Genomic DNA, 17,393 nt, shown 5'->3' with positions numbered 1-17,393 from the left:
TATCGGATGACGGATCGATATATCACATGATGTGGCGAACCATACGCGGGGTTCGACCATGCGGCGATCAGCACAAGTTTGCCATATTATTACTTAAAATATTGGCTTTACAAATCAATTTTAATGTATCTAAAATGAAAAATTAGATAGACAGCTACTTGAATAACGTTATTATTGGTTAAAGACGTGTAACCGAATTGGTTCCACCCAAGATCCGGATCGGACCGCCCAAAAAAGAGGCCTGGGAACCAACTCCATTGAAACCGATTCGAATACAAGTTCCAAATTTTTGGAATTGGTTGAAACCGGTCCAAAAGCAGCTTCCGAGTGAATATTTACTTAGGAACCAAATCGGACTGCCCTATTTTGGAACTAGTTTCGGAATCGGTTTTATAAGCCGAAAAGCCCAAATCCTAATTTCTTTTTCCCCTAAATTTTAACCTTTGCACTCCTTTATCATTTGTCCTTCTTCAGCACTCCTCGCTAGTCTTCCCTTTCCCTCTAAATTTTGATAGATGAATGAAGAGTAGAGTTTTATAATTTATGTTTTATTTTACGTGTTGAAACTTTTTATTGTTTGTAGTTGTACATGGCTACGTGTTCATTTTATGAATTGTGTTTTTGGTGGATTGGGATTTGAGTTGTTCATTTTTACTTTGAACCATTTTGTTGCTTATAATCTCATATAATTTTGCTGTAAAAAATGAACCAAAAAAAGGGAAAAGAACAAGTGCTCAGGTAGACCTTAGAACCAGACCGAAAAAATAGAGTAGGTCTCAGAACCTGTTCAAGACAAAATAGACTTCATAATCCAAAAATTGAGAATCAGTTATAAGAGGGCAGATTCTGAGTTCCAATTTTGAAACCTACCTACCATGAAACCGATTATCCCTATTGTTGGTAACCGCTCTTTTTGAGTTGGATACTAGACGGACTCCTCAATTCCACCTTATTGTGCTGGCCGACTATGCTACACTCTTCATCTGTTTTTCGCCATGGGGTCATTTGCAGAACTATGGGCAATTTTCTTCTGATATATGAATGAGAAAATGCGGGTATACTGTCGGTTTCAAGGGAGGACGATTGGTCAACCTGATCGGTACATATGTAAAATGTCTGACGTAAGGAGCATTCCAGGCGTGATATACACACTGAGTAGGAGTGGCTGCCCTGTCGGAGATGGAGAGCTCCCAACTCACTCACCTAACGACTTAAAAAATTGTTGACTTGGATTTCAAGCTGGAGTGCTTAGATCTCAAGCATAATATGACTCACCCAGCTCTCTCTCTCTCTCTCTCTCTCTCTCTCTCTCTCTCTCTCTCTGTTTCCCTTCACAACCAGCCAACCGCTGTTGGAAAGCAATGTTTTCGCACAGATTAATGCTAAAATGTTTGGTTGGGGATATTTTCTTAAATGCTGCACGGAAAATGGGATCTCCTTTTGGTGCTAATTACTTTCAATCCTTCCAAGATCCGATGTATTTTACGCTAGTTTTGCCCCGTATTTCCTTATAAATCGAGCGATAAAGCAAATCCAAGTAAGATGGAGCAATAAGCTCGTGCAGTCGACTACGACGTCGGGCCCGTCCTCCACGTAACGCTTCAATTGTGCATGCTTCATGTGATATTCGGATCCATACATGAGCCCGAATCTCATGTAATTAATACGCAGTCCTAATTCTTAAGATAATTGCTTCTGTTTTTACTCTTGGGCGGATCGAGAATACGGTGTTACATGTCCAACTTAATCCTCGACACGATTAGCTGACTATACCCAAAAGGAATGATTTTGGACGTGTAAAATATCATGCGCAGTAGTGTTAAAACCTAGTGAGCGGACATCAGCGGTGCTGAAATTTATACATGTTTATACGATGGTCGTGGTTAGCTTGATCTTTCAGTTCATCTGCTAAACTTACGAAGGCATGAGAAACGGCTAATCAAACCGGACGACGACTATTTTAATTCGCTCGAGCCTTGCCAACAGGAGTCCTCTTAAACTGTACAGGTCAAAAGAGTGAAACTCAATGATCCTAGGAGTGTCATACAAGCACAATCGGACCCGTAGGACGCAGAAGAGCCTCTGCTCGGATTTCAGCATCAAGGGGCGTCAAGACCGGTCGTTGCAGATAAGCCTGTAGAGGGATGGCAGATGGTGGTTGGAGAAAGGAAATCTTGGACGAAGCTTAGCTTCAAGGCAATGGGGACTTTGCAACCGACGCTTTTGTACCATGTGCGTGCGAGTGCGTTGTGGACATTAGGTGAGATCGGCTTAGAGGTTTGAAATGCTGTGTCCTACTTTCTCTCATTTAAAAGAACCTTTTTCCCTCCATTGCACCACCACCACCCTGAGCTAATTCCTGTTCTAGCACCACCGCCATCCTCCTCCTCCTCCTCCTCCTCCTCCTCCTCCCATGGAAGCCGGAGCTGGACTTGTCGCCGGTTCTCACAACCGCAACGAGCTCGTTGTGATTCACGGCCATGAGGAGGTGAATATCTGTAACAAGAATCAAAAAGAATTTAGGCCATATCAAGAAAGAACGCGACAACTTCGACGTTTGATGATATTCTGTGTATAATATGGTCATGGTTATCATCTTTTGTTTTCTTCTCTTTTTCTTCCGCTGCAGTCGAAGCCTTTGAAGAACTTGGATGGGCAAGTGTGTGAGATCTGTGGGGATGAGGTTGGGCTCACGGTTGATGGAGATTTGTTCGTGGCATGCAACGAGTGCGGATTTCCGGTTTGTCGGCCTTGCTATGAGTATGAGAGGAGAGAAGGGAGCCAGTTGTGCCCTCAGTGCAAGACTCGATACAAGCGTCTCAAAGGTAACGAAAAAGCTGGTTAATGCAGCGTAAAATATGCACGTAGCAGATGAACTAGACATTATTATAACTTTTTCATAGCTAACCAAGACTCGCACGACGGGACATGGAAAACAGAAAGTAAACAAAAGTTCACGTATCTGTTATTCGCAGCATTCTTCTTAGTTCAGATTACACTAGACATCTGATAATGAGAAACTAGCAACTTCAAGATCCACCAACCAAAACCACTATTTAGCATGCATCTGCCATGCAGATGAAATATCAGAAGCAATGATTATTTACTTGAAGATGATATTGTGAATGAGTGATTTCACATTGTATGTTTTAAAATGTCAAAGGGAGCCCAAGAGTGGAGGGTGATGATGATGAAGAAGACATTGATGATCTCGAGCACGAATTCAACATTGAAGATGAGCAGAACAAGCACAAGTACATGGCAGAAGCTATGCTTCATGGGAAGATGAGCTATGGAAGAGGTCCTGAGGATGACGATAACGCTCAATTTCCATCAGTTATAGCTGGTGGCAGATCCCGACCTGTGAGCAAAACTTTGTCCCGAATTTTCAACGAAACATATTTCCTTATTACATCTCACGTATTTCGCTTCAAATCTCTTCTTTCCATTCAAGTTTAATAATGTTAAAGCATGCACTCGTGCAGGTTAGTGGCGAGTTCCCAATATCATCTTATGGTCACGGAGAGATGCCCTCTTCCCTTCACAAACGAGTTCATCCATATCCAATTTCTGAACCCGGTAACTATGAATCCACCACAATTTATTCCAAGTTAACCGTCGACAAAAAACTTCTGTAACCTTTCATCACGAATCATGCATGCTTCAGCTAAAAGTTCCACTCGAAAAACTCTCTGCAAATATAATCTTGCATGACCTTTTACGTTGCACTGGTCTTGTTGAAGCAGGAAGTGAAAGATGGGATGAAAAGAAAGAGGGAGGGTGGAAAGAAAGAATGGACGACTGGAAGCTGCAGCAGGGCAACCTCGGCCCTGAACCTGATGACATCAATGACCCGGACATGGCAATGTAAGAATCTACTGATTGACAGCTAGAGGCAAAATGATTAAAGAAGATAGATAGTTTTCCAAGATGCTATCATAACACGTCATAAAACTGTGAATGAATGCAGGATAGATGAGGCAAGGCAGCCACTCTCCAGGAAAGTACCAATTGCATCGAGCAAGATCAACCCATACCGGATGGTGATAGTTGCTCGGCTTGCCATATTGGCTTTCTTCCTTCGATACAGGATATTGAACCCAGTACATGATGCATTTGGTCTTTGGTTAACATCCATCATCTGTGAGATATGGTTCGCTTTCTCCTGGATCCTGGATCAGTTTCCCAAATGGTTCCCTATTGATCGTGAGACCTATCTTGATCGCCTCTCTCTCAGGTAGTTACGAACTGAAAATTTTACCCTTCTGAAAAGGATAAGCATTCTAAGTCAAAGGAAAATCAACTATATTCATCATTAGATTTTTATTCTCACCATAAACCAGATGCATGTGAAGAAGTCAAATGTTGCAACTGAAAGATCAACAAGAGGTAGCTTTCACTAAATGGTGCGAAGACAATCATTGCAAAAAAAAAGAAGAAGCGGGAACTTCTTCTCAGTGATAAATAATATAACTTTATAAGCTGTTCGCTCATACGCTCTATCATTTTGTGTACAATGAACTTATCTTCATATCTTCCAATAAGCAGACAAAAGGCTATGTCACCTGAAAAGAAAGCATATCATCCAACTTTATCTTCCTACAGCCCAATATTTAAAATTCAGGACCCTAAAGCATAATTTTTGCCAGAATTCTACATGAATCTTTGAATCTTTTCCCTAGGAGTAAAATTGTTTTGAATATGCTGCAGATATGAAAGGGAAGGTGAACCTAATATGCTTTCTCCAGTAGATGTCTTTGTCAGCACAGTGGATCCTATGAAAGAGCCCCCACTTGTGACAGGAAACACAGTTCTGTCAATATTGGCTATGGACTATCCAGTCGATAAGATTTCCTGCTACGTTTCTGATGATGGAGCTTCAATGCTCACCTTTGAATCTTTGTCTGAAACCGCCGAATTTGCTCGAAAATGGGTACCCTTCTGCAAAAAGTTCTCTATAGAGCCCCGAGCCCCTGAAATGTACTTCACTTTGAAGATTGATTATCTCAAAGACAAAGTCCAGCCAACCTTCGTCAAAGAGCGGCGAGCAATGAAGGTTTCTACAAAGCTTCTCAGAAAAATAGATGGAGTGAGTTTCTACCACGAGTAATCTGCATCTAATTATGCTTCTCATATGGCAGAGAGAATATGAAGAATTCAAAGTGCGGATCAATGCGTTGGTTGCTAAAGCTGCGAAGGTACCTCCAGAGGGATGGATCATGCAAGACGGTACACCATGGCCAGGAAACAACACAAAGGATCATCCAGGCATGATTCAAGTCTTTCTTGGACACAGCGGAGGTCTTGATGCAGACGGAAATGAGCTCCCTCGCCTTGTTTATGTATCTCGTGAGAAGAGGCCTGGCTTCCAACACCACAAGAAAGCTGGTGCCATGAATGCCTTGGTAATTGATCTCAACTTTGACTTGAAGTTGAATCAGCCTTTTCCTTAGTCTGGATTAGTGACAACTCATGCTTTAATGCCTACTACTTTTTAGGTTCGTGTCTCTGGTGTGCTTACAAATGCTCCTTTCATGCTGAACTTGGATTGTGACCACTACATAAATAACAGCAAGGCCGTCCGCGAGGCCATGTGCTTCTTGATGGACCCTCAGATAGGAAGAAAGGTTTGTTACGTCCAATTCCCTCAAAGATTTGATGGCATTGATACGAATGATCGGTACGCCAACAGGAACACAGTTTTCTTTGATGTAAGTCTTACTTGAGAGTGATCAGAGAAAATGTTTATTGACTACCATTCCTTCAGTAAGAAATGAATCAGGCTAACTTTCATTGTTTCTGCAGATCAACATGAAAGGTCTAGATGGAATCCAGGGCCCAGTATATGTGGGCACTGGATGTGTCTTCCGGAGACAGGCATTATATGGCTATGAACCCCCAAGGGTCCTAAGCGTCCTAAGATGGTCAGCTGTGATTGCTGCCCATGCTTTGGCCGCCGCAAAACTCCCGAAGTATTCTAAGCATAGTGCCAATGGGGATGCTGCAGATCTGCAAGGTTTTTCATTTTTTTTTTTTTTTTTTTTGCAATAGCATATAGAGTATATTCATGCTAATATCTGCTTGTAATTTGCTCTTTCACTTAACTAAACTCCATCTTCACTTCTTAATTAGGAATGGATGATGACAAGGAGCTATTGATGTCCGAGATGAATTTTGAGAAGAAGTTTGGGCAGTCGGCAATTTTTGTTACCTCAACTTTGATGGAACAGGGTGGCGTACCCCCTTCTTCAAGTCCAGCAGCACTGCTGAAAGAAGCCATCCATGTTATCAGTTGTGGGTATGAAGATAAAACTGAATGGGGCACCGAGGTAATATTAATTTCCAAGGAAGTAAAATCACTCTCTGTCTTCTATAGAGGCACCCACTTAGCCGTTACCTACAAAAGAGAAACATCTCCACCAATATAGAATACCCAGAGCTTTGCTACCTTGTTGCTTAAAATATAATTGATACGATTTTGCTGCATTTATTAATTATTTTTTCCAACACCCGATAATGTCCTTATAAGCTATCATAGCTCTACAAACAGATGCATATCCAGATAATGAACGTATTTTCAATCCCAAGACACATAGTAGATACCTTGGCGTCAGGCATTTACAATTGCTGACATGAAACTTGATGACCACTAAATGTGTGCTTGCAGTTGGGCTGGATTTATGGTTCTATCACAGAGGATATCCTAACAGGCTTTAAGATGCATTGCCGTGGTTGGAGGTCCATTTATTGTATGCCAAAGAGACCAGCATTCAAGGGATCTGCTCCAATTAATCTTTCAGATAGGCTCAATCAAGTGCTTCGTTGGGCACTTGGTTCTGTTGAGATCTTTTTTAGCCACCACAGTCCAGTCTGGTATGGATACAAAGGGGGGAAGCTTAAATGGCTCGAACGGTTTGCATATGTCAACACAACCATCTATCCTTTTACCTCCTTACCACTCCTTGCCTACTGTACTCTTCCGGCCATTTGCTTGCTGACAGACAAGTTCATCATGCCAGCAGTAAGTATAGAAAAACACGAGGACGGACTGATTTATATGAGTTATGTTTGTCAGATATTTTGCTTATCTTCTCAACTTACTTCTGCCCTTTGCAGATTAGCACTTTTGCCAGTCTTTTCTTCATTGCTCTTTTTATGTCAATCTTTGCAACCGGCATTCTTGAACTGAGGTGGAGTGGAGTGAGCATTGAGGAATGGTGGAGAAATGAGCAATTCTGGGTCATTGGTGGTGTGTCAGCTCACTTGTTTGCTGTTGTACAAGGTCTCCTGAAGGTATTGGCTGGAATAGACACTAATTTCACAGTGACATCCAAAGCGTCTGATGACGAAGACTTTGGCGAACTGTACGCATTCAAATGGACAACGTTGTTAATCCCTCCAACTACTATATTGATCATCAACCTAGTTGGAGTAGTTGCCGGAATCTCTGATGCTATTAATAATGGATACCAAGCATGGGGACCTCTGTTTGGGAAATTGTTCTTCGCCTTCTGGGTGATTCTCCATCTCTATCCCTTCCTGAAAGGGCTGATGGGGAGACAGAACCGTACACCAACAATAGTGGTCATATGGTCAGTACTCCTGGCTTCCATATTCTCCTTGCTGTGGGTCCGAATTGATCCGTTCGTGCTAAAGACCAAGGGGCCTGATACCAAGAAATGTGGAATCAATTGTTAATTCTCAAATTTCATGCTTCAGTGTGTGCATCTCCTCAAGTACAAGGATATTTCGTCCAGATGAATTTAGTGTACAGATATGCAGCACAGAAGTGCTTGAGATTGAATAAGGATAGAGTGCAATTTTTTGTGTATCACAAGGCAAGAATGTCCATTTTTGTAATTGAATGATATGTCCTCTGATAAGATTGGAGAAATCCCAAGTGGATCATACTAGGCTATAAGCGTTTTCTTCCGAGAAATTAAGTATTTACAATATCCTATTTCATACTAAAAAAAATCAATCCTACATTTCTCAAAAGGAGTTCTCATTTCATATTCATGTCGAGAGGAACCTTGAGTAGTTGAGTCTAGAATTTACTTATTCAACTGAAACTAGAAAAATAACTTAACTAACAGAGATTTCTATTATGCAAGAATTGCATCTGATACATCGAAAGCAAAGAGAAATGGTGAGATAAATAAGCCTCCCTTGCTCCTCACAATTATGGGTGCTCGAATTGATAATAAGTCCGGAAAAGAAACATGGTGCACCTTAATAACTACAAACTTTAGCCATAAGCATTCGTTTCTCCTCACATTAGGTGAGATGGACGAAGCTTAACTTCAAGGCAATGGGGACTTTGCAACCAAAACTAGTGCTATGTGGGTTTGTGTGTAACACATTAGGTGAGCTCAGCTTTGAGGTTTGAAATGCTATTTCCTACCTTTTCTCCATTTAAAAGAGCCTTTCTCCCTCCATCATCACCACCTTGAGCTCCGCCCGTTCTCACAACACCACTGCCGCTGCCACCAGCATCCTTACATCTTCCATGGAAGCTAGCACCGGACTTGTGGCCGGTTCTCACAACCCCAATGAGGTCGTCGTCATTCTCAGCCATGAAGAGGTGAATATACAAAACAAGAATGACAAAACTTCAAGCCATAACAATTAAGAACGAAACAAGTTAGATTTTTGATGATGTTCTTGTATGTTAGAGTAATGATTATCTTTCTCTCAGGTGCAGCCAAAGCCTTCGAACTCGAAGAAATTGGATGGGCAAGTGTGCGAGATATGCGGTGATGAGGTTGGGCTCACGGTCGATGGAGATTTGTTTGTGGCATGCCATGAGTGTGGATTTCCGGCGTGTAGGCCTTGCTATGAGTATGAGAGGAGAGAAGGGACCCAATTGTGCCCTCAGTGCAAGACTCGATACCAGCGTCTGAAAGGTAGCAAAAGGCCAGTTAATTCAATGGAAATATGTACTTTCGGATGAACCGTTGTAAAGATAAAGTCATGTAACTGATAAGCGATTCGATTCACAAAACAGGACTACAGAAACAGAATATAAACGAAACATGTAAGTTGTCGGCAACGTTCTTCTTGGTTCACAATATATGGGACACTGCATGTGATCATGAGAAGCATGGCCAAGAGCTAGATAACCACTATTTAGCCATGCATTTGAGATGCGCTTGCGATATGAGGAGTATCAATATTTACTTATAGATGACAAGATTATTTTGAATATGCGATAACATATTTTATGGTTAAAAACTGTCAAAGGAAGCGCAAGAGTGGAGGGTGATGAAGATGAAGAAGATATCGACGATATTGAGCACGAATTCAATGTTGAAGTTGAACAGAACAAGCACAAGCACCTTGCAGAAGCTATGCTTCATGGGAAGATGAGCTATGGAAGAGGACCTCATGATGACGACAATGCTCAATTCCCACCAGTTATAGCTGGTGTCAGATCCCAACCGGTGAGGACCACTTTCTCGTTAGCTTTCAAAAGAACACCTTTTCTAATTGCATCTAATGTATTCAGTTTCAAGTCTCTTCTTTCCCGTTCAAGTTTATCTATCTTTAAGCAAGCATTCGTGCAGGTAAATGGAGAGTTCCCAGTCTCATCTTATGGTCAAGGAGAGCAGATGATGCCTTCTTCCCTTCATAAACGAGTTCATCCAGATCCAATTTCTGAACCTAGTAATTATGAATTTAACCCCTTTTTTATTCCAAGTTAACCATTACTGAAATCTCCAATGACCTTTCACAGTTAAATCATGCTTCAGCAAAAAGTTCTTTCTTAAAAATTCTCTGCCTTCCATGACCTTTTTCTGCATTGCAATGATCTTGTGGCAAGCAGGAAGTGAAGGATGGGATGAAAAGAACGAGAGAGGGTGGAAAAAAAGGATGGATGACTGGAAACTGCAGCAAGGCAACCTAGGCCATAATGACATCAATGACCCAGACATGGCAGCGTATGTCTTCTATTGATTTACTGCAAAAGGCGAAGTGATTAAAGCAAATAGATTTCCAGGACTAACAAGATCAACCCCTATCGAATTGAATGCAGGATAGACGAGGCTAGGCAGCCACTTTCTAGGAAAGTTCCTATTGCACCTAGCAAGATCAACCCCTATCGGATGCTAATAGTCGTTCGACTTGTTGTAATGGTCTTCTTATTGCAGTACAGAATTTCGAATCCAGTGCACGATGCAATTGGTCTCTGGCTAACATCCATACTCTGTGAGATATGGTTCACTTTATCATGGATCCTGGATCAGTTCCCAAAATGGTTCCCAATTGATCGCGAGACCTATCTCGATCGCCTTTCTCTCAGGTAGGCAATAGCCAAAAAATTTCCACTTCTCGGATGAGATGAGCATAAAAGTTCTAGATTCAGATATAAATATTTGATATTCATAATATTGTAGACACGTAAAATAGTCAAATCCTGGACATAACAGCTCACAAGAGGCAACCTTTACTAAAAGGTTTTTACAAGAACATTCACTGTGAAATAAGAAACAACAAGTACATCTCAGTGGTCAAAGATATAATACATCTCCTGTACACTGTACATTGTATTGCTTAAAGTAAAATGAAGTATTCTCAAATGTCTAAGAAGCGGACAGAAGAGTGTCATTTTGAAAAAAGTAAGCATATCAAAATGTATATTACGGGATCGGTCCTTGAAAGCAGCCTTTCTACCTAACCTTATCCTCCTGGTGCTTGATCTTATGATACGAGGCACTTAGCTTAATTGCCAGAATTATAGAAAGTAGATGTATCTTTTCCTTGCAGTATAATTATTTTGCCTATGCTGCAGATTTGAAAGGAAGGTGAACCTAGTATGCTTTCCCCAGTAGACATTTTTGTGACTACAGTAGATCCTATGAAGGAGCCTCCACTTGTGACTGCAAACACAGCTCTATCGATATTGGCTATGGACTATCCAGTGGATAAGATCTCCTGCTATGTTCATGATGATGGAGCTTCCATGCTCACCTTTGAATCTTTGTCCGAAACTGCGGAGTTTGCTCGAAAATGGGTACCCTTCTGCAAAAAGTTCTCTATAGAGCCTCGAGCCCCGGAAATGTACTTCAATTTGAAGATTGATTATCTCCAAGACAAAGTCCAGCCAACCTTTGTCAAAGAGCGGCGAGCAATGAAGGTTTCTAGATAGCTTCTCAAAATGACAGATAGAGTAAATCCTACCATTACAATCGAGATCTAATTGTGCTTTTCATTTGGCAGAGGGAATATGAAGAATTCAAAGTGCGGATCAATGCCTTGGTTGCTAAAGCTTCGATTGTACCCCCAGAGGGATGGACCATGCAAGATGGGACACCATGGCCAGGAAACAACACACAGGATCGTCCAGGTATGATTCAAGTTTTCCTTGGACACAATGGAGATCTTGATGCAGAAGGAAATGAGCTCCCTCACCTTGTTTATGTGTCTCGTGAGAGGAGGCCTGGCTTCCTACATCACAAGAAAGCTGGTGCCATGAATGCCTTGGTAAATGATCCCAACTTCTACTCAAAACTGAATCAGCCTTTTCTTAGTCTGGCTTCCTAATAATGCCTCCCATTCCTAAGGTTCGTGTCTCCGGCGTGCTTACAAATGCTCCTTTCATGCTGAACTTGGACTGTGACCACTACATAAATAACAGCAAAGCTGTACGCGAGGCAATGTGCTTCTTGATGGACCCTAAGATAGGAAAGAAAGTTTGCTTTGTCCAATTCCCTCAAAGATTTGATGGCATTGATAGGCATGACCGATATGCCAACAAAAACACAGTTTTCTTTGATGTAAGCCCTTCTTGAGAGTGGTCAGAAAATACATTCATATGCCAACGTTCCCTCAGTAAGAAATGAATCGGGTTTGCCTTCTCTATATGTGCAGATCAACATGAAAGGTCTAGATGGAATCCAGGGCCCAGTCTATGTGGGCACTGGATGTGTCTTCCGAAGAAAAGCATTATATGGCTACAAACCCCCCAAGGATCCTAAGCGTCCAAAGATGGTAAGCTGTGACTGCTGCCCATGCTTTGGCCACCGGAAAAAACTCCCACAGTATTCCAAGCATGGTGCCAGTGGGGAAGCTGCAAATCTGCAAGGTTTTGAAATTGTTTCTTTTTTTACCAGCACATATGGTACCTGCATGCCAAAATCCTTCCATCTTTGCTCGTAATTTCCTCCATCACTAAACTAGAACCCTTCTTGACCTCTTGAATAGGAGTGGATGATGACAAGGAGCTATTGAAGTCCCAGATAAATTTCGAGAAGTTTGGGCAGTCAGCGATATTCACAACTTCAACTTTGATGGACCAGGGTGGTGTACCCCCCTCTTCAAGTCCAGCAGCCCTGCTGAAAGAAGCCATCCATGTTATCAGTTGTGGGTACGAAGATAAAACTGAATGGGGCACTGAGGTAATATCAATTTCTAGGAATCTAAACCCACTCTTGTCAGTCTTTATAGGGGTATCAAGCTATTACCAGAAAAAAAGAACATCTCCACCATTACAGAATACAGAGCTTTGCAACCTTGTTGCAATAGTAAATTTTATGGATTTGCTGCATATATTAGTTAGTGCTCCAATTGGTGATATTGCAATTGTCCTAAGCTGTCACAGTTCTAAAAACAGATGCATTTTGAAAAAGCTACTGTCTATCTTTTCAATCCTTGAAAACATGGTTGATACCTTGGCTCAGCATTTACAAATTCTTACTGAAACTTGATAACTCTGAAATTTCTGCTTGCAGCTGGGCTGGATTTACGGTTCTATCACAGAGGATATCCTAACAGGCTTCAAGATGCATTGCCGTGGTTGGAGGTCCATATATTGTATGCCAAAGAGACCAGCATTCAAGGGATCTGCTCCAATCAATCTTTCGGATCGGCTCAGTCAAGTGCTTCGTTGGGCACATGGCTCTGTTGAGATATTTTTAAGCCACCATTGTCCAGTCTGGTATGGTTACAAAGGAGGGAAGCTTAGGTGGCTTCAACGGTTTGCATATGTTCACACAACCATATATCCTTTCACCTCTTTACCACTCGTTGTCTACTGTACTCTACCGGCCATTTGCTTGCTCACAGACAAGTTCATCATGCCACCTGTAAGTATACAAAGACATATAAAGATGTAACAATCTATATGAGTTGAACTTGTCAGATTTTTAGCTTATCTTCTCAACTTACTTTTGCATTTTACAGATTAGCACTTTTGCCAGTCTTTTCTTCATTGGTCTTTTTATCTCAATGTTCGCGACGAGCATTCTTGAATCAAGGTGGAGTGGAGTGGGCATTGAGGAATGGTGGAGAAATGAGCAATTCTCAATCATTGGTGGTGTGTCGGCTCACCTGTTTGCTGTTGTCCTGGGTCTCCTGAAGATTTTGGCTAAAGTAGACACTGATTTCACAGTGACATCTAAAGCAGCCCATGATGAAGAATTTGGAGACCTGTACGCATTCAAATGGACGGCCTTGTTAATCCCTCCCACAACAATATTGATTATAAACCTAGTCGGAATAGTCGCTGGATTCACTGATGCCATTAACAATGGGAACCAAGCAATGGGACTGCTGCTTGGTAAACTATTCTTCTCCTTTTGGGTGATTGCCCATCTCTATCCCTTCCTCAAAGGGCTGATGGGGCGACAGAACCGAACACCAACCATAGTGGTAATATGGTCAATACTACTGGCTTCTATATTCTCCTTGCTGTGGGTCAAAATTGATCCGTTTGTGCTAAAGACTGGGGGACCTGATACTAAGCAATGTGGAAATAATTGCTAAATCTCAAAATTCCTGCTTCAGTGTGTGCATCTCCTGAAGTACAAGGACATTTCGTCCAGATGAACTTAGTGTACAAATCCACAGCACAGAAGTGCTGAGATTGAATAAAGATAGAGTGTGTATTTTGCGAAGTACAAAGCAAAAATGCCCATTTTCATAAGTGAATGAAGGTCTTCTTACAAAAAACCAACTTTTCGTTGTTGCAGACTATTCATTGTCTTAATTGCCCAGACTGAAGAAATCCTAAGTGGGTCGTACTAGGCTGCATGGTTTGCTTCTAGGAAGTTCTGTATTTGCAATCTCTGATTCCAAATGATCAAACCTAACAGTTTATTTTCCAATGGGAATTCTCATCACATTCAAAATAATATATGTGCAAAGACAACTTCAAGTGCCCGAGTCTAGAATCGATTGTTTTAAGTGAAAGTAGAAAAAGAACACAACTAACAAAGACGGGTATTACTCAAGAATAGCATCTGATGTGCATCAAAAGCAAAGGAAAGGGTGAGATAAATAATCATCCCTCTCTCATCAAAACATCATCAGTGAACAAATCAATTGGAAGTTGGAAAAGAAATATGTTGCATCTTGATAACTAATAACTGAAGCCATAAGCACTGGTTTCTGCTCACCAACACAAACCACTATCATTCCACCTCCGCACTGCACCAAGTGAAAACGAAGTGTATCCTAATCACCTCCTGCTGCAGGAGATAGATACATCCATATGACAAGGCAAGGAAGCCATATATTTGACAGCCTAAGGTTCGCTAAGAGACAAAGATTTGATGGTCACAGCTATATGAGCAAAAGGCAAATGAAACTGCACAAAATGATAAGCATGCTTATGTGTATACGGGGGTGAAAAGAATGGTTCACTGTGCAACTACTTATTAATTAGTTTGCCATAATAGGTAAAGAGAGAACAAATTGGTCATAAGACCAGAACAAGGGAGTTGCGACTATTCTGCAGCACATTTTTTAATATACTTGTCAACCTTTGTGGATGCATGTAAATTGATGCAATGAGGTGGCACAGTAGATATCCTTACCGGATGGGCTGACAGAATGAAAGGCCGAATGCAGCTGCGATCACAAGCAAAACAAGCAGCAAGAGGACTTTTTCCTTTTTACCAGTAGTCTCCACAAGAACAAATCCCATCCTTGAAATGATGGAAACGATTAGCATCTCTAACAACAATGTCTCTCCCAGTGATCTTCGATATGAATTTTGTGGCAGTGTGGCAGTCTATACAAACCCGAAGATTCTTGATGATCCTGATCTCACTTCCAGGCTCAGTAGAAATAAGGCCAAAAGCAATAGCAAGTTTCTCGCTATGAACCTTCACCATTAGCTCCTTCTCTTCATCTTCCACATCATGCAAAGCAGTGACAGTCTCTACCTGAAATCCAGCCTCCGTCATCTTCCCCATTAAATTTTCCAGCTTTGCATAGATTGCTTTGGTTTGAGGATGAGAACGGTCTCCAGAGGTAAAGACATGTGGTAACCCACCAACTTCTATCAAAGTGCAGCCAGGGGTTTTTGCCAAGCTCCTGCGTCGAACTACTTGTCGTATGGAAGCTGCTTGCGGATAATTCTTGTCAACAGAGCATATATTCGAGAGTAAGACATAATATCCAACATTTTCAGGGTCCAACTCAAATAGCCTTTTAGAGGCCAGATGTGCTAGTCTTGTGTCCTTGTGAATCATGCAGGCTCCTAGCAGTGCACCCCAGATAGCAGGCCCCGGCTCCACTGGCATTCTCTCTATAAATTCCAATGCCTTCTCTAGCTTTCCAGCTCGGCCGAAAATGTCAACCATACAGGCGTAATGTTCAGCTAAGGGCTCAACGCCGTGATCATGTACCATGGAATGGAAAATCCTATCTCCTTCTGTCACCAAGCCAGCATGACTGCAAGCATACAAGGCAGAAAGGAACGTAACTCCAGATGGTGAAACTCCAGATTGCAACATCTTGGTGAAGAGATCCAGGGCTTCTTTTCCATGTCCATGAAGACCATATCCACAAATCATAGAGTTCCAAGTGACTACATTCTTCTCCTGCATCGAGTCAAATATTCTCCGTGCCTCCACAATGCTCCCACATTTTGCATACATGTCTATCAGAGCAGTCATAACATAAATGTTTGAATGGAATCCCTCTCGTTTAACTAGGTCGTGGACCCATTTTCCTAGACTTAGAGCTCCTAGTTGGGCACAGGCAGAGAGAATGCTAGTCACTGTCACTGGATTTGGCTGGACCTTGGACGTCTGCATATTTTGGAAAAGATGAATAGCTGCATCCGTTAACCCATTCTGCGCATAACCTGAAATCATGGCATTCCAGGATGCTAAACTTTTCTCGATGGATTCATCAAAAACCTGCCGTGCAAGTTCAATTTCATTCAACCTACTGTACACAGTGGTTAACGCAGTTGAAATGGCAGGATTTGAAACCATACCAGATTTTACACAGAAACAATGAATACAGAGCGTCAGGCCCAAATGACCAAAGGGAAAGAACACAGGAATCAATCCCACAATCGTGCTTGAATTTGCTCTTTCCCCAAGTGCAAGCAATTCCTTGAATAACCTCAGGGAAGAGTCGGTTTCATTATTGCACGTGTACCCAGAAATCATCGCATTATAAGATACCAAATCCGGCCGGTCAATCTGGTCAAACAACAAAGTAGCTGTCCCAGTGTCCCCGCATTTGGAATAAAATGATATTAGTCCTGTAAGTATATGCACATGAGAATGCAGTCCCAGTTTCGTAGCCAGAGATTGAATCCCCATACCTACCTTCAATTGGTGCAACTCCCCTGCAGCCGGAAGCACAGCTGCAAGAGACGTTGAATCCAGCCTGATCTCGGCATCGGCGACCATATCCTTAAACACCAAAACCGAATCCTCAAAACAACAATTCTTCACCAACCCAGAGATCATGGTGTTCCACAACACAGTGTCCCTCTCAGGCATCTCATCAAACAGCTTCTTCGCAAGCTCCAGTTTCGAGAACTTCAAGTAAAGATCCACCAAAGCGGACCCGATAAACAAATCGAACCCGAACCCATCAACGATAGCCTGCGAATGCAGCACAGTCCCGACCTTTTCGTCGCGAAAGCCCGCGGAAGCCGAGACGGCGAAGAAATAAGTGAAGTTATCGGGCCGCAGGCCGGTGTTCTTCCGCAAGTGGGCGAACAGAGACATGGACGACCGAGGCGAGCCGTTGGTGGAATACCCCTTGATGACGACGTTGAAGAGGAAGAGGTCGGGCTTCGAGACCGAAAGGAAGAGGTCGCGGGCGTAGCCGATGGCCCGGAGGTCGCAGAGCTTGTGGGTGAGCTTGGTGACGGTGGAGATGTCGTTGCGGTAGCCGCCGACGATGATCTGGGCGTGGGCCTGGGCGAGGTGGGAGAGCGTGGTGGACGCATTGAGGAGCGACAGGAAGAAGTTGCGGTTGCGCTCGAGCGCGGCGGGCAGGGCGGTTCTGAGGTTCATCTGCTCGGCGAAATGGCGACGACAGAGCTTTGCCTCTACGCTTGTTTTTGCTCCTCGTCCCCTGTTGGCGTTTGCAATTGTCGTCGGCTGCTTCCAAAGAGTGGCACCACTAGGAAAATTGGCGGG

General features: G+C 42.5%; 2 protein-coding genes and 1 pseudogene across 3 annotated transcripts; 2 read left to right on the top strand and 1 right to left on the bottom strand.

Moving 5' to 3' along the window:
• Positions 1-2,380: 2,380 nt before the first annotated feature.
• On the top strand, positions 2,381-7,994 carry LOC104436022 (cellulose synthase A catalytic subunit 7 [UDP-forming]). Its single transcript, NM_001302715.1, is given in 15 exon segments — positions 2,381-2,488; positions 2,630-2,825; positions 3,164-3,363; positions 3,486-3,579; positions 3,747-3,867; positions 3,971-4,237; positions 4,711-5,056; positions 5,142-5,405; positions 5,499-5,711; positions 5,806-5,898; positions 5,901-5,963; positions 5,965-6,016; positions 6,133-6,329; positions 6,668-7,021; positions 7,117-7,994. Coding segments are annotated over 15 exon segments (3,117 nt in total). The 5' UTR covers positions 2,381-2,413; the 3' UTR covers positions 7,699-7,994.
• Positions 7,995-8,424: 430 nt separating this feature from the next.
• LOC104436023 lies at positions 8,425-13,954 on the top strand (annotated as a pseudogene). Its single transcript, XR_005546554.1, has 13 exons — positions 8,425-8,584; positions 8,699-8,906; positions 9,244-9,443; positions 9,567-9,666; positions 9,827-9,941; positions 10,037-10,313; positions 10,802-11,137; positions 11,221-11,484; positions 11,565-11,777; positions 11,872-12,085; positions 12,205-12,398; positions 12,732-13,085; positions 13,183-13,954. The product of XR_005546554.1 is annotated as a cellulose synthase A catalytic subunit 7 [UDP-forming]-like (transcript).
• Positions 13,955-14,743: 789 nt separating this feature from the next.
• LOC104436024 (pentatricopeptide repeat-containing protein At4g30700) lies at positions 14,744-17,393 on the bottom strand. Its single transcript, XM_039301882.1, has one exon. The coding sequence runs from the start codon at positions 17,265-17,267 to the stop codon at positions 14,895-14,897; it is 2,373 nt and encodes a 790-aa protein (XP_039157816.1). The 5' UTR covers positions 17,268-17,393; the 3' UTR covers positions 14,744-14,894.

The sequence above is a fragment of the Eucalyptus grandis genome, chromosome 1 (assembly GCF_016545825.1).
Source record: "Eucalyptus grandis isolate ANBG69807.140 chromosome 1, ASM1654582v1, whole genome shotgun sequence".
Taxonomy (NCBI): Eukaryota; Viridiplantae; Streptophyta; class Magnoliopsida; order Myrtales; family Myrtaceae; genus Eucalyptus; species Eucalyptus grandis.
Note: the sequence above shows the minus strand (reverse complement) of the source record. Positions and strands in the feature narration are given on the sequence as shown.